Below are 22,364 nucleotides of genomic sequence, written 5' to 3' on the forward strand. Positions count from 1 at the left end.
TTCACAACCCAGGAGATAGATATTATCCCCCCAATTTAGAGATAAGAAGAACTGAGGCTCAGAGAGGTATAAAGTCATATAGCCAGGAAGCATGAGAGCTGGCTAATCAAGCCAGATGGTCTAATTCCACTGTATTTACTGCTGCAAGGCAAACAGCTCCAACTTCTGATAAGCTTGAAAAAGGACAGGAGATGCCCTTATGTACAGGCATCTTGGGCAATTTTTCTTCCTCCAAAGTTAGTACTTTAATCAAAGCAGTAAAAACATTCATTGTACCCAAGTTAATAAAAGTTTTAACAAAAGCAATATAGATCACTATTGTATAAGAGCAGCATAAAGCTGCTACAGATTTCTTCTTCCAATTTTCTAAAGATATGAGTTTAAGTTTCTCAGTGTAAGATATGCTATAATGTTAGCATGTCCTCTCACCAATGTAGTTCAGCATGTTTACAGGGTGTGGCAATAAAGTAATGAGACAACTGTGTGTGTTCCTTACAACAACTGGCCTCATTAAGTCACAATCACATTCCTATTAAAGATTAATTAATGGGGCTTCCCTGGCGGCGCAGTGGTTGAGAGTCCGCCTGCCGATGCAGGGGACATGGGTTCGTGCCCCGGTCTGGGAAGATCTCACATGCCGCGGAGCGGCTGGGCCCATGAGCCATGGCTGCTGAGCCTGCGCGTCTGGAGCCTGTGCTCCGCAACGGGAGAGGCCACAACAGTGAGAGGCCCACGTACCGCAAAAGAAAAAAAAAAAAAAAAAAAAAGATTAATGAATGAATGACACATCAGTGGTTTTCTAACACTCTGATGTGTCCTACAGATGTTCCTGAGAAAGCGGAGGGGTCAGGGTTACCAGCCCAAGAAGAGCATCCTCTTATTTTCTACACTGGGTTTTTCCTTAAGATACTGTTTGAAGAAAGGACTCCACAGCCTTTTAAAAAAGTACATACTGAAAACCACTGCAGTACATTATGCATCCTCACTTCTTCAGAGGTTTTCAGAAATCTCTGCAGATTAGCCAACAATATATAATTATTTCTAAATTCAAGCACAGAAATTCCAAGGGGTCTCTCTACATTTGGTTTATGATTTTTTGTATTTTCCAGGCTCAATTAAACCATCCTGATAAATCCCCATTTTATAGAGCAGGTACTATAAGCACACACTGAAAAACAAGTGACTTATCTCAGATGGCAGGGTGAAGCACGAGCAGGGTCCAGATATGAAGCCCCACACCAGATGGCTCAGCCTGCTGGATGGTGCCTAGTTCAAAAAGCCTTGGTGCCATGAGGTCATTCCATGCACTATGACCTGAAGGTACAGATGTCTCTACTTGCGGTGCATGACAACACATGAGGTGGCTATAGGCCAGTAATGTCTGGAACAAGTGCCAGCTCAAGGGCAAAGATTAGTCTCTCTTCTGCCTATGCTCCATATTATCCCTTGGTTCCCTTGATGGAAAATCCTTTCCAGAAGCACCATATGGTATAGTAGAAATTATGAAATATGAAACAGAAGACTTGGGTTTAAATCCTGGCTCTATTAGTATCCCCCCTCCATGCCTGAACTCTCTGGGCCTCAGTTTGTTCATAGTACTTACATCATGGGCTATTAGGAGGGTTAAATGAGATAGTGTAGCAGTTCCCATCCTGTGGGCTATAGACCTCTGGGCATCTTTGGCCCTATTACAAGAGGTCTGAAAAAGCATACTAGAGAAAAAGAATCATTTAGGGATTAAGACTAAAAGCCCTGGAGTAAAACTGTCTTGGTTCAAATAATGGTTTTACCAACGGAGCAAGTTACTTAGCCTTTCTGCCTCAGTTCCTCATCTGTAATTGGAGAAAACAGTATTTATTGGGTTACTGTGAGGATTAAATGAGTTATATATGTAAAGTGCTTAGATCAGTGACTGGCATAGTATAAATTCAATAAATGTTAGCTATTGTTACTACTATATGTGTTTATGTATTCTTTCAAAGTACAACTATTATCACATGGATGTTTGCCAAGTTTTTTATGTTAAAAAAGGGTTATACTTGAAAAGGTTAAATACTTCTAAGATAATAGTTGTAAAAGAATCCAGTATACTACCTGCCGTGTCCTAATCCAGAGTAGTTGCATCTATGATTTTAATGTTTTTTAATTTACTGAAGCTTATTTTGTGGTCCAACATATAGTCTATCCTGGAGAATGGGCCATGTGTACTTGAGAAGAACATGTATTCTGCTGTTGTTGGGTGGAGTATGCTGTATATGTCTGTTAGGTCTAATTGGTTTATAATGTTGTTCAAGTCCTCTTTTACCTGTTGATCTACCTGGTTATTCTATCCATTATTGAAAGTGGGGTACTGAACTCTCCAACTATTATTGTAGAACCATCTGTTTCTTCCTTGAATTTTGTCAATTTTTGCTTCACATATTTGGGGGTTCCTTTGTTAGGTACACATATGTTTATAACTGTTACATCTTCTGGCTGTAATGAACCTTTTATCAATACGTAATGTCCTTCTTTATCTCATGTAACCTTTTTTGATTTAAAGGCTATTTTGTCTGACATTTAAGAGCCACCAGCTCTTTCTTGGTTATCATTTGCATGAAATATCTTTTTCCATCCTTTTGCTTTTTAAAAAAAAAAAATTTATTTATTTATTTATCTTTGGCTGCATTGGGTCTTTGTTGCTGTTTGCAGGCTTTCTCTATTTGCAGCGAGTGGGGGCTACTCTTCGTTGTGGTGGCTTCTCTTGTTGCGGAGCATGGGCTCTAGGCATGCGGGCTTCAGTAGTTGTGGCTCGCGGGCTCAGTAGTTGGGGCGCATGGGCTTAGTGGGATCTTCCCAGACCAGGGATCAAACCCATGTCCCCTGCACTGGCAGGCAGATTCTTAACCACTGCACCACCAGCGAAGCCCCATCCTTTTACTTTTATCTCTTGTTTCTTTATATCTAAAGTGAGTATCTTATAGACAGTATAAACATGGATAATGTGGTTTTTTAAATCAATGTAACAATCTCTGCTTTTTAATAGGAGAATTTAATCCATTTACATTTAAAGTGATTACTAATAAGGAAGGATTTACTTCTGCCATTTAGCTGTATGTTTTCTGTACATTTTATGTTTTTGTTCCTTATTTCCTCTATAACTGCCTTTTTAGGTCTAACTCTGACCCTGCCTTCTTACCACTTGTTACATTGCCTCCTCTTTATTACTGCATTTTCAAAATATTAATCTAAAGATTCTTTGGAGGCTTGGTCTTCCCAATCAAGTGATCATCTCTCCCTCTATTTGAATAGTTCCTAATGAACAGCTCCTTCATGAATCTATCCCAAAATGTTAAAAGGAAGGATCTACTTTTTCTGGCTATGAAAGTACATTCAGGTTCTTTCCCAGTTTTCACAATCTGAATCGCCTGTCCCTTAAACACACACCCAACATACACTATTCACCATTCACACATACAGTTTAGTATTATTATCTATTCCTTGCCTACATGTGGCCTGGGTTAGGTGGGACCCTAGAATACTTAAGAAGGGTCTCTTGATGACTGGCAAACAAAAAAATGAGCAAAGTGGCTTACATTGTAGGAGCGGGGGTGCCTCTGTTTCCACTGTACCAGGAGCAGCTGGGCCACCACCAAGGTAGCGATGAGGATGAGGACCATTTCAGCGTGCATGGCTTCGTGGCCGCGGTGCTTGGCATGCATGCGTGCGTGCTCGACCCTGAAAGCCAAACAGATGGGGTGAGCTAGGTCAGGGATGGTGTGGCGGTAAAGGAGCAGTGCTTTCCAGGGATATCTCACTGGTCCATAGCATAGAACACACTCTTGTACTGTACGAAATTTGGGCTAGAAACACACATGCCCTAGAGGACAGGCATTTTGGAATAGAACAGGGGTTTTATGGGCCCTAGTCACCAAGGTTAAGTATTGGGGTTAAAGGTGGGTGGTCTGCTGCCCAGCCCCAATGTTAAAAACAGCTGATACCTTTCCATTTCAGTCCTATTTCAACCTGTCACTGGAAGAAGAAAGTAACCCAGAGAGGTCACAGCCATAAAGGCTCATACTCTTATTCAATGATATTTATGATACCAATAAAGGAGTAATATTGCAAATATGTGCAAATTCCAGGGTTAAAGTCTGGCTTTATTTGTCCTACCCTCTCTGCCAGGACCAGAGATCCTAAAGATTAAAGCCTGAAAAATCTGAACTTCAGTAGTGCTTCAATTTTACACTACTCCAACAGTGACTTCATTATCAGTATCCACCACAGGTAAATAGACTCTTCAAGGGCTCAAGGAGAGTACAACTGGAAACTCTTATTTAATCTAAGAGTTTAAAGGCTGGCATTCTCTGGTCCCGAGGACTGGCAACAAGTGATTCCCTTGGCCAGTATAGGCAAAAAGCTTCCTCTGAGAACAGGAAAGAAAAGTCACTCCTACAGCCAAGGGAGAGGAATAAAGAAGGAATTAGGAAACTAAGTACAAATGTAACCCGTAGTCAGGAGCTTTTGTGCAAGTTCTCCATACCCAGGGGTATTAGGGAGAAAGGGAAAGGACAACATAAATGGTATCTTCATGGAATTCCCAAGGGCAATGAGAGACTAAGCAAGAAGAACCCAGTGGGATGCATTATGGATAGACAAATCATAAAATATAGCAAAAAGTTAGTTGTACAATCTAGGTGGTGGGTACAAGGGTGTTCACTGTACAATTCTTTCAACTTTTCTGTATATTTGAGATTTTTCATAATAAAATGTTAGGAGGGGGGAAACTTGGTGGGCAGCCAAATGTCAGTCAGCCTGGCAGTCACAGCACCTAAGGGTTCACCTTACATAAAACTTTATCCTAGGTGACAGAATCCGACAAAATATAATAGGGGTAGGAGTCAGAAACTTAGGTTCAGACACAACCTATGTGGCCTTAGCGAAGAAAATTTACATCTACATCACAATTTCTTCATCCATCAAAAGGAGTCCTTATCTTTTCTGCCTCCCTCATAGGGTTGTTGTGAGGATAAGCTAAACTAAAAGGGCAAAGGATATTTTAAAATCCCAAGGATTGTGGGGAGTTATAAAGATAATAAGAGATAAGTTTCTTGTTCTCAGACAGTATATAACTGAATGGATGTGTACAACAAGAAATCAAAGAAAGGACTGAGAAAACACCAGAAGTCACCTAGCTCAAGTTACCACTCAATGCAAAAATTATTTTTGCAATCATTTGTTTGAATACCTCCACTGGCTGAGAATACATGCCTCTTAAAATAATCTATTCTAGAACCAGCAGTGTCTGACACATTGTAGGAACTCATATGTGCTTATGAAGGAATAAAATTCCAAAGCTTTAAGAAGCAGGAAGCTCTGTGCCTCACAATATACCACGATTATTAACAATGTTTCTGATAATGAGACTAAATTACCTTACTACAGCTTCAATCCTTTGGACCTAATCCTACACTCTGGAACATATCCACTCTCTCTTTCCCAATGCTGCCCCTTCAAATATTTATCATACTATTATTAAAAAAAAAAAAAACCAATCCTGTTTCTACCATCATTTTCCTGGGCCCTTTTAGGTTAACAGTTCTAGATCTTTATACACGATGCATATAACATAATGTGAAGACCATTAATCCTGATTGCCTTCTTCTATACATATCTAGCTAAAGATCCTCATATGCAGTGTTTACAACAAAATCAATGTGGACTCAGCAAAGCAGAACACAGTAGCACTGTCACTTCCCTTAAAGCAGATAGTATATTTTTAATGAACATCTTCGCAAACTGTATTTTGGTAGCTTAGGTACACAACTGGTGCATATTAAGCTTAAAGTCACCTAAAATCTTGCTGGGCCTGTCATATGAGTCGATATCTTTGCCATTCTACATTTTTTATAATCAATAGTTTTAATCTAAACGAGGTGTTTTTTTCTCACTATTAAACTTTTACTTGGTTGATTTCAGCTCACTGGTCAGTTACCTTATAAAGTTTGTAGGGCAAGCACTTTTGAAACTCCTCTACCAATGAGAAATAATGACAATGAAATATTTGTTGACTCACTCTGGTTACAAAGCAAGTTAGTAGCAGAGTTGAGATCAGAAGACACATCTCGCATTTTCTCAAACAGCACTCTCTGCCCTGTTTCATGGATCATGATGATGTTAATGATGATAATCATCCTTAAAGTAGGTAACACTTACTGGAAGTTTACCACATGCCAGGCACTGTTCTAAGAATTTCATACATGTTGATCTTCACAACAACTGTTATGATCCTCATTTTACAAATTGGGAAAACTAAGGTAGTGTGAAGTTAAGTAACTTGCCCAAGATCACATTGCTAGGAAATGGCAGAACTAGTATTCAAAACCCAGATGGGTGGTTTGGTGCAATAATCTATTTACTCCCAAGGACCGAGGGAGCTACCCAGGAGTGACCCAAATACTGGGAAAGATCTCAAATGACCTGTCCTACTGGTCATAGGTCACTGCCTGCCACAGAAAAGGAAGCAAAAAGGGTAGATATACAACTCTATTAGTAGGATTAATCTATAGTTCCCACCAAGAGGGGCCCACACTGTCACACTTACCTCCATTGCTCCTCTGGAGAGAGGTCTGACATATCAACCTGTAGAAAGACACCACCATAAAAATCCATTACTGTCTTAGAACTGTCCCTGCCCAACATACAATGATCACACACTGCTAGAGCTAAAAGTATGAATTAGGATTTGTGGGACATGAAGCTAGATAAAATATTCTGTCATATAATACCATTTGACTCTAAATGGCCCCATTAGACTAGGGTGAACTAAGCTTAAGTTTGTGCCCAGTGCCTTGTTTGCTTCACCCTAGTCCAAGTCCTTGCTCTGCTATTAAGTAGCAGTGTAATATATACAGAATCTAAAAACAAACAAACAAACAAACAAAAATGGTTCTGAAGAACCTAGGGGCAGGACAGGAATAAAGACGCAGACGTAGAGAATGGACTTGAGGACACGGGGAGGGGGAAGGGTAAGCCGGGAAGAAGTGAGAGAGTGGCATGGACATATATACACTACCAAATGTAAAACAGATAGCTAGTGGGAAGCAGCCACCTAGCACAGGGAGAACAGCTCAGTGCTTTGTGACCACCTAGAGGGGTGGGATAGGGAGGATGGGAGGGAGACGCGAGAGGGCGGAGATATGGAGATATATGTATATGTATAGCTGATTCACTTTGTTATACAGCAGAAACTAACACAGCACTGTAAAGCAATTATACTCCAATAAAGATGTTAAAAAAAAAAAGTAGCAGTGTGGCCTTCCAACCTCAAAGTTCCAGTTCTATTTGTTAGTCTTATCCTTTTAGAGCAGGATTTCTTAAACCTTGGCACTAGTGATATTCTGGGCTGGTTGATTCTCTGGGTTGTTTTTTTTGGGGGGGGGGGTGGGGGGGGGATCTGTACACTGTAGGATGTTTAGCAGCATCCCTAGCCTCTACCCACTAGATGCCAGCAGCATCTCCACAGATAAAACCAAAAAAGTCTACAGGCATTATCAAATGTCCCTTGGGGGACAAAAATTGTCCCAGCTGAAAAATCACTGCTCTAGAATACTACTAAGTTCTTTGAGATCACAGCTCAAGTCTTCTACTTCCTTGTAGCCATACAGAAGCATACCCAAAGCCTCAGTACATAAGTCACTCGATACATTCTTATACTGAACTGAGCTGAAAATGCTCCTTGATATACAGAAGGCCCTCATAATCACCAAAGGAATCAATCAACAAATATTCCTTTAGTTCTTACGAAGTTCAAGGCCCAGTTTCCCACTGTTCGTCTGATAACTTCAGAAAAGTACCTTAAGTGGGATGTTTGAAGTAAAATGGGCAGAACTCCATACTACTACTGAGTAAAATCAGTACATATTTACCATGCATCCTTTATGTGTGTGTACTGGGAATGTCCACCATTGCTTAGAGAGGGCTTTCTGGTTTCTACGTGTCCCAGCTGAGGAAGGAAGGGAAGGGGAGGGAGGGAAGGAAGGAAGGAAGGGAGGGAGAGAGGGAGGGAGGGAGGGAAAGAAAGAGAGAGAAGGAGGGAGGGAGGGAGGGAAGGAAAAGAGGAGGGTAGAGGAGGAAAAGAGGGGAGGGGTGAAGAGAGAAAAGAGAGGAGAGGGAAGGAGAGGGGAAGACAGAGGGCAGGGGAGGGGAGGGAAGAAACAATATCCTAAGGCTTCCCCCAGCCAATCAGGGTAATGAAGTCAACCACCCTCCTCGGCCTACTTCATACTGCCTCACAGAATTTATTCATGTGACCTGACTCAGTCCTTCATCCCCCCAGAAGGACAGAGGTCCCCTCCAAGAGGAGACAAGTAGATGCAGGAAATGGAAAGGCCCAGCTGGGTGGTACCTGAGCAGACAATTAAAGACCACAATCTTTTTTTTTTTTTTTTTTTTTCCAGTATGCAGGCCTCTCACTGTCGCGGCCTCTCCCGTTGCGGAGCAACAGGCTCCGGACACGCAGGCTCAGCGGCCATGGCCCACGGGCCCAGCCGCTCCGCGGCATGCGGGATTCTCCCGGACCGGGGCACGAACCCGTGTCCCCTGCATCGGCAGGCGGACTCCCAACCACTGCGCCACCAGGGAAGCCCAAGGACCACAATCTTATGTTATCTTAGACATGCTTTCCAAGTGACCTAACTGCTTCTTAAATCCAGGGCCAGGGCCAGGACCAGGGTGGTGCAAGCAAGGGACCTAGAGCTCAAAATTTAAGAAGGCACACATTTTCAGGTACTGACACTGCACTTGCATGACCTTGAGAGTGAGTGCCTCCTTCAAGTTTGCGGCCAGAGCCTTGTTTGCTTCGCCCTAGTCCAAGTCCTGCTTATGTCTATCTTGCTCCCATCCTAGAAGAACCCACAGAGCCGAGGAGAATACACTGCTTTTTCGTCTTTCAAGTAGAATAGCAGAGCTGAGTGTATATTAAGCACTCACTGAGTACTTGTGAAATTGAACAGAATTCCCTCCAACAGGGTAATAAGTAAGTATGCTGACACACCAGCACCCCACGTGGAGATGCTTAAATGGGAGTGTAAACAAACACTTGAAAAATACCTAATAAGCATCTGAGAAAGAAGTATTCATTTTCTGGAGGCACCCAGAAAATCATGTTTAAAAAACTACACGTCAAAACAAAACAAAACAACACAACTACATGTTCAAAGAAGCAAGGTAAGTCCATTGAAGAGAAAACAAGGAAGATTCAGAGAACCGGACCAGGCATGGGGACACCTCTCCATGAGATAGTGGTCAAGCATGCTACTGTTTGTGCCTTTGTTTCTCCCGCTGGAAAATAGAGAATAGGTCTTCTGACTTCATTGTGGGGCTGTGAGGGTAATTATATTCCAAGTGACCAAGTGATTTCATTGCCTTTCTTCCTAGGAGAGTGAGTGTACTTTAAAAAGTACTCAGAGAGGCCAGGGAACTGAATGTTGGTGAAGCACAGGGCAGTAATGCTTTCAGAGCTCAGGGAACAGCTGAGAAGGGCAAGCACTAAGGCTGAGACTAGACTTGGTGCTTAGAGGACCATTTAGCACTTCGTGGAGTAGTACGAGCACCAGAGTGGAGTAATGCTGAGTAAAGACATGATTTGGCTTTAATATTTGCATGCTGAACGAAAAGATTTTAAAAATTACATCCAAATCAGTCTAGCTCAGGTGGAAAAACAAGGAAAGCTATAAGCTATACCTATAATTAACCTGTACCATCTGGAAATACATCTTTATTTGCTCCCTCATTAATGAGTTTATTCACCTGGGGCCAAGAAGTCAGTCAGTCTAAACTTGACCTGTCCAGAGCTCAGGTAGCTAATTAGGTAGGTTCTCAGGGCAAGATTACTGATTGATGGGCCCATTTCCCACTCCTAAGACCCATACACAGAATGTCTTTTTGCCAACCAATCACTCCCCTCCTAGGATGTCGCAAGGTCTCTAGTCATGTCAATCTACCTAGGTCCAGATTTGAAAGAAGTTAGACCAAAAATGTCAGGCAGAGGGCAAGAGAAAACTTTACAAAAATGGAAAATGATCTGCGGTTGACTGATATTTTCTCAGGTGCAAAAGACTCATGGTCCACCAGTGTAATACCACAAACAGGCCTCCTATCCCCCACAAATACTGATACTCGGTGGTCTCTGAGTCTTTACACAGGCTGGTTACTTTGTCCCTTCAGCCCCTCTCTTCCACCAAACCACATTCTGCCTTCATGCAAAATGCTAGACAAATCCTCCTGGATCCTGAAAGGCTCTTTAGACTGACCTCATTCACTGGAAAAAAAAAAAAAAAATCCTTTACTGCCTTGATGAGCATGATCCACAGCCCAGAAGCATTAGCACCCTGAGAGCTTAAGAAATAGATGCTTCAGAATCCATCCCAAGGCTTCCCTGGTGGCGCAGTGGTTGAGAGTCTGCCTGCCGATGCAGGGGACACGGGTTCGTGCCCCGGTCCGGGAGGATCCTGCATGCCACGGAGCGGCTGGGCCCATGGGCCATGGCCGCTGAGCCTGCGCGTCCGGAGCCTGTGCTCCGCGGAAGAGAATCCATCCCAGACCTCCTGAATCAGAATCTGCATTTAATAAGATACCTAGGTAATTCATATGCATATAAAAGCATTGCTATTACAATCACTTTGCTGTACACCTGAAATACAACACTGGTAATCAACTATAATCCAATATAAAATTAAAAGTTAAAAAAATAAAAGGATTATCATAAAAAAAAATTGCTATTGCATCCCAGCACTCACATCCACACTTTGTCCTACAGTCATATACCTCTATACACCTGAATTGTTTTTAACAACAGCTTTACTGAGATCTAATTCACATACTGTAAAATTCACCCATTTAAAATGTACTATTCAGTGCTTTTAGTATATTCAGAGTTGTGCCACCATCACCACTATTTAAATTTAGAACATTTTTACCACCCCAAAAAGAAACCACATACCAGTCAGCCATCACTCTCCAATCTCCCCCCAGCCCAAGGAACCACTGATTTACTTTTGATCTCTATCTATAGATTTGCCTATTCTTGACATTTCACATAAACGAGATCATACAATATGTGGTTTTTTGTGAATGGCTTCTTTCACTTAGCATGTTTTCAGTGTTGCAGCAGGTATTGTAGTTCATTCCTTTCTATTACCAAATAATATTGTATTGTATGGATATACGACATTTTCTTTGTCCATCCATCAGTTGATGGACATTTGGGCTGTTTATAGTTTTGAGCTATTACAAATAATGCTGTTACGAACATTCATTTACAAGTTTTCGTGTAGACATGCTTTCATTTTTCTTGAGCATGTATCTAGTAGTGGAACTGTCTGGTCACATGTAACTCTATGCTTAACCTTTTGAGGAACTGCCAAACTGTTTTCCACAGCAGCTGCACCATTTTACATTCCCACCAGCAGTGTATGAGAGTTCCAATTTCTCCACATCTTCAACAACACTTATTGTCCTTTTGGTAAAAAGCATCCCAATGGGTGTGAAATGGCAGATCAATATGATTTTGAATTTCCCTGATGTATAATGATGTTGAACACCTTTTCATATGCTTATTAGCCATTCACATATCTTCTTTGGAGAAAAGTTTATTCAGATCCTTTGTCCCTTGTCCACTTTTAAAAAATAGCCTTTTTTTTTTACAGCAGTTTTAGATTCACAACAAAATTGAGTGGAAAGCACAGAGATTTCCCATACGCACCCTGCTCCCAAATATGCATAGCCTCCCTCATTACCGACATCCCCATCAGAGCGGTACCTTTGTTCTAACTGAAGAACCTACATTGACATACCATCACCCAAAGTCCATAGTTTACCTGAGAGTTCACTATTGATGTACATTCTATGGATTTGGACAAACATATAATGTCCTCATGGACACATATCCATCATTAGAGTATCATACAGAGTAGTTTCACTGACTTAAGAATTCTCTGTGCCCTGCTTATTCATCTCTCCATCCCCCCAATCCCTAGCAACCACTGATCTTTTTACTGTCTCCACAGTATTGCCTCTTCCAGAATGTCATATAGTTGAAATTATATAGTACGTAGCCTTTTCACATTGGCTTCTTTCACTTAGTAATATGCATTTAACATTCCTCCATCTCTTTTTATGGCTTGATAGCTCACTTCTTTTTAGTACTGAATAATATTCCATTCTCTGGATGTACCACAGTTTATGTATCCATTCACCTACTGAAAGGCATCTTGGTGGCTTCCAAATTTTGGCAATTATGAATAAAGCTGCTATAAACATGTGTGTGCAGGTTTCTGTGTGGACATAAGAGCTCCTCTGGGGAAATATTAAGGAGCACAATTGCTGGATTTGGTAACAGTATGTTTAGTTTTGCAAGAAACCACCAAACTATCTTCCAAAGTGGCTGTATTATTTTGCATTCCCACCAGCAATGAATGAGAGTTCTTGTTGCTCCACATCCTTGCTAGCATTTGGTATTGTCAGTGTCTCAGATTTCGATCATTCTAATAGGTGTGTAGTGGTATCTCATTTTAATTTGAATTTCCCTGAAGATGCCTGTGGGGCATCTTTCCATATACTTATATGCCATCTATATATCTTCTTTGGTGGGCTATATGTTAAGGTCTCTAGCCCACTTTTTTTCCCCATTTATTTATTTATTTATGGCTGGGTTGGGTCTTCGTTGCTGCGTGCGGGCTTTCTCTAGTTGCGGTGAGCAGGGGCTACTCTTCGTTGCAGTGTGTGGGCTTCTCACTGCAGTGGCTTCTCTTGTTGTGGACCACGGGCTCTAGGTGTGCAGGCTTCAGTAGTTGTGGCTCTTGGGCTCTAGAGGACAGGCTCAGTAGCTGTGGTGCACCGGCTTAGTTCCTCCACGGCATGTGAGATCTTCCCAGACCAGGGATCGAACCCATGCCCCCTGCATTGGCACATGGATTCTTAACCATTGCACCACCAGGCAAGTCCCTCTAGCCCACTTTTAATCAGGTTTTCTTTTTTTTTTTTTTTTTAGTACCTTGGCCTCTCACTGCTGTGGCCTCTCCCACTGCGGAGCACAGGCTCCGGACGCGCAGGCCCAGCTGCCATGGCTCACGGGCCAAGCCGCTCCGCGGCATGCGGGATCCTTCCGGACCGGGGCACAAACCCGCGTCCCCGGCATCGACAGGCGGACTCTAAACCACTGCGCCACTAGGGAAGCCCCAGGTTGTTTTCTTATTACTGAGTTTAAAGAGTTCTTTGTATATTTTGGATGACAATCCTTTATCTGATAGGTCTTTTGCAAATACATTCTTCCAGTTTGTGGCTTGTGCTTTCATTCTCCTGACAGTTTCTTTTGCAGAGCATAAATTTTTAATTTTAATTAAGTCTAGCTTATCAATTCTTTCTTTCAGGGATCATGCCTTTGATGTTGTATCTAAAAAGTCATTGCCAAACCCAAGGTCACCTAGATTTTCTCCTATGTTATCTTCTAAGAGTTTTACAGTTTTGCTTTGTGATCTCATTGAGGCTTGTGGTCCATTTTAAGTTACCTTTTTGTGAGGGGTATAAAGCCTGTGTCTAGAACCTTTTTTTTTTTACTTGTGGATGTCTGATTGCTCTAGCACCATTTGTTGACAGACTCTCTTTGCTCCATTGTATTGCCTTTACCCCTTTGTCAAAGATCAATTGATAAATTTACATAGGTCTATCTCTGAGCTCTCCATTCTGTTCCACTGATCTATTTGTCTGTTCTTTGACCAGTACCACAGTGTCTTGATTACTGTAACTTTATAGTAAGTTTTGAAGTTGGGTAAGTAGTCCTCCAATTTTGTTCTTCTCCTTCAATACTGTATTGGCTATTCTAGGTATTTTGCTTCTCCATATAAACTTCACAATCAGTTTATTGATATCTATAAAATACCTTGCTGGGATTTTGACTGGGATTGCAATGAATCTATAGATCAAGTTGGGAAGAACTGACATCTTGACAACATTGAGTCCTCCTTTACACGGACATGGAATATCTCTCCATTTAGTTGTTCTTTGATATCTTTCATCCGTTTTACAGTTTTCCTCATATAGATCTTGTACATATTTTGCTATATTTATATCTACATATGTTATTTTTATTGGTGCTAAAGTACATGGTATTGTGGGGTTTCTTAAAAGATTTTTTTTTGATGTGGACCATTTTTAAAGTCTTTACTGAATTTGTTGCAATACTGCTTCTGTTTTATGTTTTGGTTTTTCTGGCTGAGTCACGTAGGATCTCAGCTCCCCGACCAGGGATCGAACCCACACCCGCTGCATTAGAAGGTAAACTCTAATGACTGGACCACCAGGGAAGTCCCTGGTATTGTGCTTTTAATTGCAAATTCCATTTGTTCATTCTTGGTATACAGGAAAGCAGCTGACTTTTGTATATTAACTGCGTATCCTGCAACCCTACTATAATAGTTTATTAGTACTAGGAGGTTTTTGGTTGATCCTTTCTATAGATGATCATTTCATCTGTGAACAAAGATGGTTTTATTTCTTCCTTTCAAATCTATATTCATTTTATTTCCTTTTCTTGCCTTATTGTGTTAGCTAGGACTTCCAGTATGATGTTGAAAAGCAGCGGTCAGAGGGAACAACCTTCCCTTGTTCCTGATCTTAGTGGAAAACTTCATGCTTCTCACCAGGTAAGTATGTTAGCTGTAAGTTTTGGGTAGATATTCTTTATCAAGTTGAGGAAGTTCCCCTATATTCCTAGTTTAATGAGAAATTTTTATCTTGAATGGGTGTTGGATTTTGTCAAATGATTTTTCTGCATATATAGATATGTTCATGTAATTTTTCTTCTTTAACCTGTTGATGTGATAGATTACATTAATTTTTCAAATACTGAACCAGGTTTGCATACCTAGGATAAATTCCACCTGGTCATGGTGTATGATCCTTTTATACACTGCTGGTTTCAATCTGTTAATGTTTTATTAATGATTTTTACATCTATGTTCATGAGAGACATTGGTCTATAGTTGTCTTATAATATCTTTGTCTGGTTTTGGTATTAGGGTAATGCTGACTTCATAGAATGAGTTAGGAAGTATTCACTCTGCTTCTATCTTCTGAAAGAGACTGTAGAGAATTGGTATAATTTCTTCCTTAAATGTTTGGTAGAATTCACCAGTGAACCCATCTGGGCCTGGTACTTTCTGCTTTGGAAGGTTATTAATTATTCAATGAATTTCTTTAATAGATATAGGCCAATTCTGATTGTCTGTCTTCTTGTGTGAGTTTTGACCGATTGCGTCTTTGAAGGAATTGGTCCATTTCATCTAGGTTATCAAATTTGTGGTCACAGAGTTGCTCATAGTATTCCTTTATTATCCCTTTAGTGTCCATTGGCTCTGTAGTGATATCCCCTCTTTCATTTCTGATGTTAGGAATTTGTATCCTCTCTCTTTTTTTTCTTAGTTAGCCTGGCTACAGGTTTATCAACTTTATTAATCTTTTCAAAGAACCAACTTTTGATTTTGTTGATTTTTTCTAGATTTCCTGTTTTCAATTTCATTGATTTCTGCTCTAATTTTTATTATTTCTTTTCTTCTGCTTATCTTGGATTTAATTTGCTCTTTTGCTAGTTTCCAAAGGTGGAAGTTTGGATGACTGATTTTATATCTTTCCTTTTTTTCTAATATGTGCATTCAGTGGTACACATTTCCCTCTAAGCTCTGCTTTTGCTGTATCCACAAATTTTGATATGTTTTGTTTTCATATTCATTTAGTTCAAACATATTTAAATTTCTCGAGATTTCTTTTTTGATCCATGTGTTATTTAAGCAGTATGTTGTTTAATCTCCCAAGTATTTGTGGATTTTCCAGCTATCTTCCTGTTACTGATTTCTGATTTAATTCCATTGTGCACTGAGAGCAGAAAATATATGATTTTTATTCTTTTAAATTTGTTAAGGTATATATATATATATTTTTTTTTTTTTTTTTTTGCGGGGAGGTACACCGGCCTCTCACCATCGTGGCCTCTCCCATTGCGGAGCACAGGCTCCGGATGCGCAGGCTCAGTGGCCATGGCTCACGGGCCCAGCCGCTCCGCGGAATCTGGGATCTTCCCAGACTGGGGCACGAACCCGTGTCCCCTGCATCGGCAGGTTGACTCTAAACCACTGTGCCACCAGGGAAGCCCTAAGGTATATTTTATGGCCCACAATGTGGTCTATCCTGGTGAATGCTCCATGAGAACTTGAGACGATTGTCTATTCTGCTGTTGCTGGATGAAGTAGTCTATAAATATCCATTATATTCAGTTAATTGATGGTGTCATTGAGTTCAGCACTGCCTTCATGAATTTTCTGCTTGCTAGATCTGCCCCTTTCTGACACAGGAGTGTTGAATTCTCCAACTATAACAGTGGATTCCTCTATTTCTCCTTGCAATACTATCATTTTTTGCCTAATGTATTTTCACACCCTATTGTTAGGTACACACACATTAAGACATTGTCATGTCTTCTTGGAGAACTGACTTCTTTATCATTATGTAATGCCCCTCTTTTTTAAAATTAATTAATTAATTAACTTATTTATTTATTTTTGGCTGTGTTGGGTCTTCGTTGCTGCGTGCAGGCTTTCTCTAGTTGTGGCCAGTGGGGGCTACTCTTCAGTGCTATGCACAGGCTTCTCATTGCAGTGGCTTCTCTTGTTGTGGAGCACAGGCTCTAGGCATGCGGACTTCAGTAGTTGTGGCACATGGGCTTGGTTACTCCGAACCCGTGTCCCCTGCACTGGCAGGGGGATTCTTAACCACTGCGCCACCAGGGAAGCCCTGTAATGCTCCTCTTGATCCCTGATAACTTTCTGTGTTCTGAAGTCTGCTCTACCTGAAATTAATATAGCTACTCCTGCTTTCTTTTGATTGTCAGCCTGATACATCTTTCCCCATTCCTTTACTTTTAATCTATATGTGTCCTTTTATTTAAAATGGGATTCTTTTAGATATAGAGTTGGGTCTTGCATTTTTTATCCACTCTGACAATCTCTGTTTTTTAACTGATGCATTTAGACCATTAACGTTCAAAGTGATTATTAATATAGTTGGATTAGCATCTACTATATTTGTTACTGTTTTCTATTTGTTGCCCTTATTCTTTGTTTCTATTTTTGTCTTCCAATCTTTTTCTGCCTTTTATAGTTTTAACTGAGAATATTATATGATTACATTCTCTTTCCTTTCTTAGCTTATCAGTTATATTTTTTTAAAAATTTTATTATTATTAATATTTTTTGGCCTCACTGTGCAGCTTGTGGGATCTTAGTTCCCCGACCAGGGATCAAACCCAGGCCCTCGGCAGTGAAAGCGCACTGGACTGCCAGGGAATTCCCTATACTTTTATTTTTACTTCTTTTAGTGGTTGCTCTAGAGCAAAACCCACTTTCAAATAATACTATACCACCTTACAGATAGTTTGAGTACCTTATAACAACAAAATAATCCTAATTCTTCCCTCTCATCCCTTGTATCATTGCTGTCATTCATTTCACTTATCCATAAATACACACACACAAACATACATAGTCAAATGTAGTGTTGGTATTATTACCTTGAAAAAACTATTCTGTTAGATCAATCAACAATATATAAAACAGGGAATTCCCTGGTGGTCCAGTGGTTAGGACTCCATGCTCTCACTGTCAAGGGCCCAGGTTCGATCCCTGGTCAAGAAATTAAAATCCTATAAGCTGTGTGGTGCAGCAAAAAAAAAAAAAAAATATATATATATATAATAAAAGAGCATCTACAAATATCCTATAGCTTACATTATATTTAATGGTGAAAGACTGAATGCTTTCCCCCTAAGATCCGAAATGTCAGGATGTCCACCCTCACCACTACTATTCAACATAATACTGAAGTTTCTAGCCAGCAAAATAAGGCAATAAAAGGTACAGATTGGAAAGAAATAAAACTGCCCCTTATTTGCAGATGACATCATGGCCTACATAGAATATCCCAAAGAATCTACCAAAAAAAAAAAAAAAAAAGGGCTAGAACTTATAAGAGAGTTCAACGAGGTGGCAGAATACAATATAAACATACACACAAAAATTGTATTTCTATATAGTAGCTATGAACATATGGAAAATGACATTTAAGATACAATAAAACTTACAATCGCTCATTAAAAAAAGAATTAGTAAAATAAATGTTTTTATTCTACCTTCACTTATTCCCTCTCCAATGCTCTTCCTTTCTTTATGTAGATCTGAGGCTCTGACTTCCATTATTTTCCTCTCTCTAAAGAACTTCTTTTAACATTTCTTGCAAAGCAGGCCTACTGGCAATAAATTTGCTCTATTTTTGTCTGTCTTTATTTCTCCTCTTTTGAAGGCTAATTTCATGGGATACTGAATTCTAGGCTGGTGGGGTTTTTGTTTTTTTCAACACTGTAAACATTTCATTCTACTCTCTTCCTGCTTGCATGGTTTCTGAGGATAAACTGGGGGTTAATTCTTATCTTTGCTCCTCTATAGGTTAAGGTGTTGTCTCCTCTGGCTTCTTTCAGGATTTTTTGTCTTTGATTTTCTATCATTTGAAAAATGATATGCCTAGATTTACTGGGGGGTTCTGGCATTTATCCTGCTTGGTGTTTTCTGAACTTCCTGGATCAGTGGTTTGGTGTCTGACATTAATTTGGGAAAATTCTCAGTCATTATTGTTTCAAATATTCTGTTTCTCTCCTTCTTCTCCTTCTGGTATTCTCATGATGCATCTGTCTTAGTCTGTTCAGACTGCTATAATAAAATACCATTGACCAGGTGGCTTATAAACAACAAACATTTACTTCTCACATTTCTGGAGTGTGGAAAGTCCAGGATCACAGCACAAGCAGATTCTGTGTCTGGTGAGGGCTTCCTGGTTCATAGACAGCTGACTTTTTGTTATGTCCTCACATGGTGCAAGGGGCTAGGAAACTCTGTGGGGCCTCTTTTATAAGTGCACAAATCCCAATTATGAGGGCTCTGCCCTCATGACCTAATCACCTCCCAAAGGCCCCACCTCCTAATACCATCACCTTGAGGATTAGGAGTTTAACATATGAATTTGGGGGGAACACAAACATTCAGATCACAGCAGCATACATTACTTTTGTAGTTGTCCCACAGTTCTTGGTTATTTTGCTTTTTCTAGTCTTTTTTCGTTTTACTTTTATAGGTTTCTACTCAAATATCCTCAAGCTCAGAGATTCTTTCCTCAGCCATGTCTAGTCTACTGATAAGCCCATTAAAGGCATTCTTCATTTCTGTTACAGTGTTTTTGATCTCTAAACATTTCTTTTTGGTTCTTTCTTAGAATTTCCATCTCTCTGCTTACAATGCCCAGTTGTTCTTGCATGTCATCTACTTTATCCATTCGAGCCTTAGCACGGTAAATCATACTTATTTTAAATTCCCTGTCTAATAATTCCAAGATCCCTGCCATAGATGGGTCTAATTCTGATACCTGGTATGTCTCTTCAAAGTGTGTATTTTGCTTTTTAGTATATCTTGTAATTTTTTCTTGATAGCTGGGCATGATATACCAGGTAAAAGGAACTGCTATAAACAGACCTTTAGTAATGTGGTGGCATGTTGAGGGAGGGGAAGCATTCTATAGTCCTATGATTGGGTTTCAGTCTTTTAGTGAGTCTGTGCCTCTGGAATGTGAACTTCACAAGTGCTTCTCAGTGCCTCACCCACCCCTCTTAGGTGGGACATGATGGTGTGAGTGGACTGGAATTGGGTATTTCCCTTCTCCAAGATGAAAGGCTAGAGCTGACTAGAGGTGGGTATTTCCTTTTCCCTGGGTCAGTTAGGCTCTGATAAAACCCCAACAGGGGCTTCCCTGGTGGCACAGTGGTTGAGAGTCTGCCTGCCGATGCAAGGGACACAGGTTCGTGCCCCGGTCCGGGAAGATCCCACATGCCGCGGAGCGGCTGGGCCCGTGAGCCATGGCCACTGACCCTGCACGTCCGGAGCCTGTGCTCCGCAAGGGGAGAGGCCACAACAGTGAGAGGCCCGCGTACCGCAAAAACAACAACAACAACAAAAAAAACAAAACCCCAACAGGTTAGGCTTTGGTTAAAGTTTCCCCTGATGGCAGACCTTAAGAAGAACAGAATGCTCTGTAGTATTTTTTTAAATGGCTCCTTTCCCCCACCCCTCCCCAAAGCACAAAAGGGTTTTTCTCAATACTCAGTGTAAGAACCTGATAGATATCCGAGAAGTCATTGTGGGGGGCCCTCAATGACTGAGTCCCCCTGGAGTGTTTTAACTCTGAGTTGTCCATACTGAGCCTCCAGCAATTCATCAATTACAATCCAGGTTTCCCTTCTCCAGCACTGCTTCCCACAGAGGTTTCTGCTTCTGTAAGTTGTGATTCTCTGTATTCACCTGTTCGTCTCTCCAATTTGGGGGGCAGCAATTTGCCTTTGCCCTATGACCTTACTTCTCTTAAAAATCTAAGAATTGTTGATTTTTCAGTTTGTTCAGCTTTTTACTTGTTCTTAGGACAGAACGGTGATTTCCAAGCTTCTTACATGCCTATTGGAACTCTTTTGCCCATTTTTAAAATTATTTATATTTTTATTGTTGAGTTGTAAAAGTTTTTTATATATTCTGGATACAAAATCCTTTATGTGATATATGACTTGCAAGAATTTTCTCCCATTCTGTGGGTTGTCTTTTTACTTTCTTGGTGGTATCCTTTGCAATACAAAAGTTTTTCATTGTGATGACACCCAATTTACTTTTTCTTTTATTGCTTGTGTTTTTGGTGTCATATCTAAGAAATCGTTACCTAATTTGGTAGTGATTTATAACTGTTTTCTTCGAAGAGTTTTATAGTTTTAGTTATTACATTTAGGTCATTGGTCTGTTTTGAGTCAATGTTTGTATATGGTGTGAGGCAGGAGTCCTACTAGCATGTGGCTATCTAGTTGTTTCAGCATCATTTGTTGAAAAGACTATTCATTCCCCATGTGTACCTGATTGATCACATTGGCTCTTAACTCTCTAAGATGGTGCAACACTCTTGTTTTCCACATCATTTTCTTAAGTGTCCACATAGCTCTATAAATTTTGCTGACAGAACCTCAGAAAGACTAAAAAGGTAGCTGGAGATATATAATACCATATATCCAATACCATAAAGAACATATGTAAATCATACCATAGAGAAAGATAAAGCCTAAAGAAAGCCTCTGAAGCTATCTGTGAGGTTTGATACATTTATTCATTTACTCTCATTTAAGGTACTTCTGTTCTAAATGTGTAGGTTCTGGGCTAGGCATGGAGATACAAAGATGAACCAGACTTTTTTTCCTGCCCTTGAGAAGACAGATTTAAAAATAAAATAATTAGGTTGTTTTAAAAGCATGAATTTACTCAGCAGAAGGAACACAATTGTTTCCATTTTACAGAAGGCACAAATGAGATATAAAGGAGAAAAATGACTCACTGAATGAAGATCACCGTTATGGGGCATAGGGATAGGAGTGATGGGGAGAGGATCACAGACCTTAAGGGAGAAATCAGAGTCAGGGCTTAGGGCCACAAATGGCCAAGCCAATGACTAGTCACAAGGTCCTGCTAGTGCCACATTATGACTTTCATGGGCCCTAGGTACTTTTGCCTTTGTGGAACCCTTTCTCTATTAGAAAAAAATTTTAAAATATATTTTATGACTGTATTGATATAATATAATCCAAGATGAATTATATTCATTTTTTCTTCTGATTGAAAGAAGTTAAGACATTTTTATGGGCCCCTGGGTACTGTGCCTGTTGGATAAGTCAGCCCTGAGTCCTGCTGTCTCCCCACAGCTATGCACCAAGAATTCTCTCCCCAGCTGCCAAATCACATAGCTCTGCTGCTTCTGAGATTCTGTTCTCTAACCGGCCTGATCAAGCGGCATGAGGTTTAGGTTCACATTAAATCTCGCCTAAATCCACACAGAAAAGGTAACCTCACTCTACTCCTATGAGCACTATACAGTTATTGGGCAGTCATTTGCCAATAATGTGTATTCTGTGTTCAAGGAAGGTTTAGATACATTCATGATCAAACGCAAACAAAGAAACAGACATGTCACGACCTACAAACACCAAAGTCATAGGAAGCATGTGCCTGGCACCTTGACAGCCCATAAATATCTGTTCATTCAATTACAAGACAGGCATAAAACAAAGTCTCTTCCCTTATAAAACTTACCATATAATGAAGAAGACAGACAATAAATATACAAATAAGCATAATTTATATATATGAAATAATTTCTGGTAGCAGTGTTATGAAGAAAAAGAAAGCAGGGTAAGAGAAGAAAGAATG

General features: G+C 40.3%; 1 protein-coding gene across 4 annotated transcripts in view; it reads right to left on the minus strand.

Moving 5' to 3' along the window:
• The window catches only part of RNF121 (ring finger protein 121), an 84,375-nt gene that overhangs the window by 43,864 nt on the left and 18,147 nt on the right, over positions 1 to 22,364 (minus strand). For all 4 annotated transcript variants that reach the window (XR_003791477.1, XR_003791478.1, XR_003791476.1 and 1 more), the window contains 2 exons: positions 6,584 to 6,621; positions 3,576 to 3,717 (listed from right to left, as the gene is read on the minus strand). Coding sequence is in view for 1 of the 4 variants with exons in the window: in XM_029208204.1 (XP_029064037.1) it covers positions 3,576 to 3,717; positions 6,584 to 6,621 (180 nt within the window). In the remaining 3 variants the exon portion in view is untranslated. The remainder of the gene's footprint in view (positions 1 to 3,575; positions 3,718 to 6,583; positions 6,622 to 22,364) is intronic.

Source organism: Monodon monoceros, unplaced genomic scaffold (assembly GCF_005190385.1).
Source record: "Monodon monoceros isolate NGI ecotype Baffin Bay Population unplaced genomic scaffold, NGI_Narwhal_1 Super_Scaffold_7, whole genome shotgun sequence".
NCBI classification, from domain to species: domain Eukaryota; kingdom Metazoa; phylum Chordata; class Mammalia; order Artiodactyla; family Monodontidae; genus Monodon; species Monodon monoceros.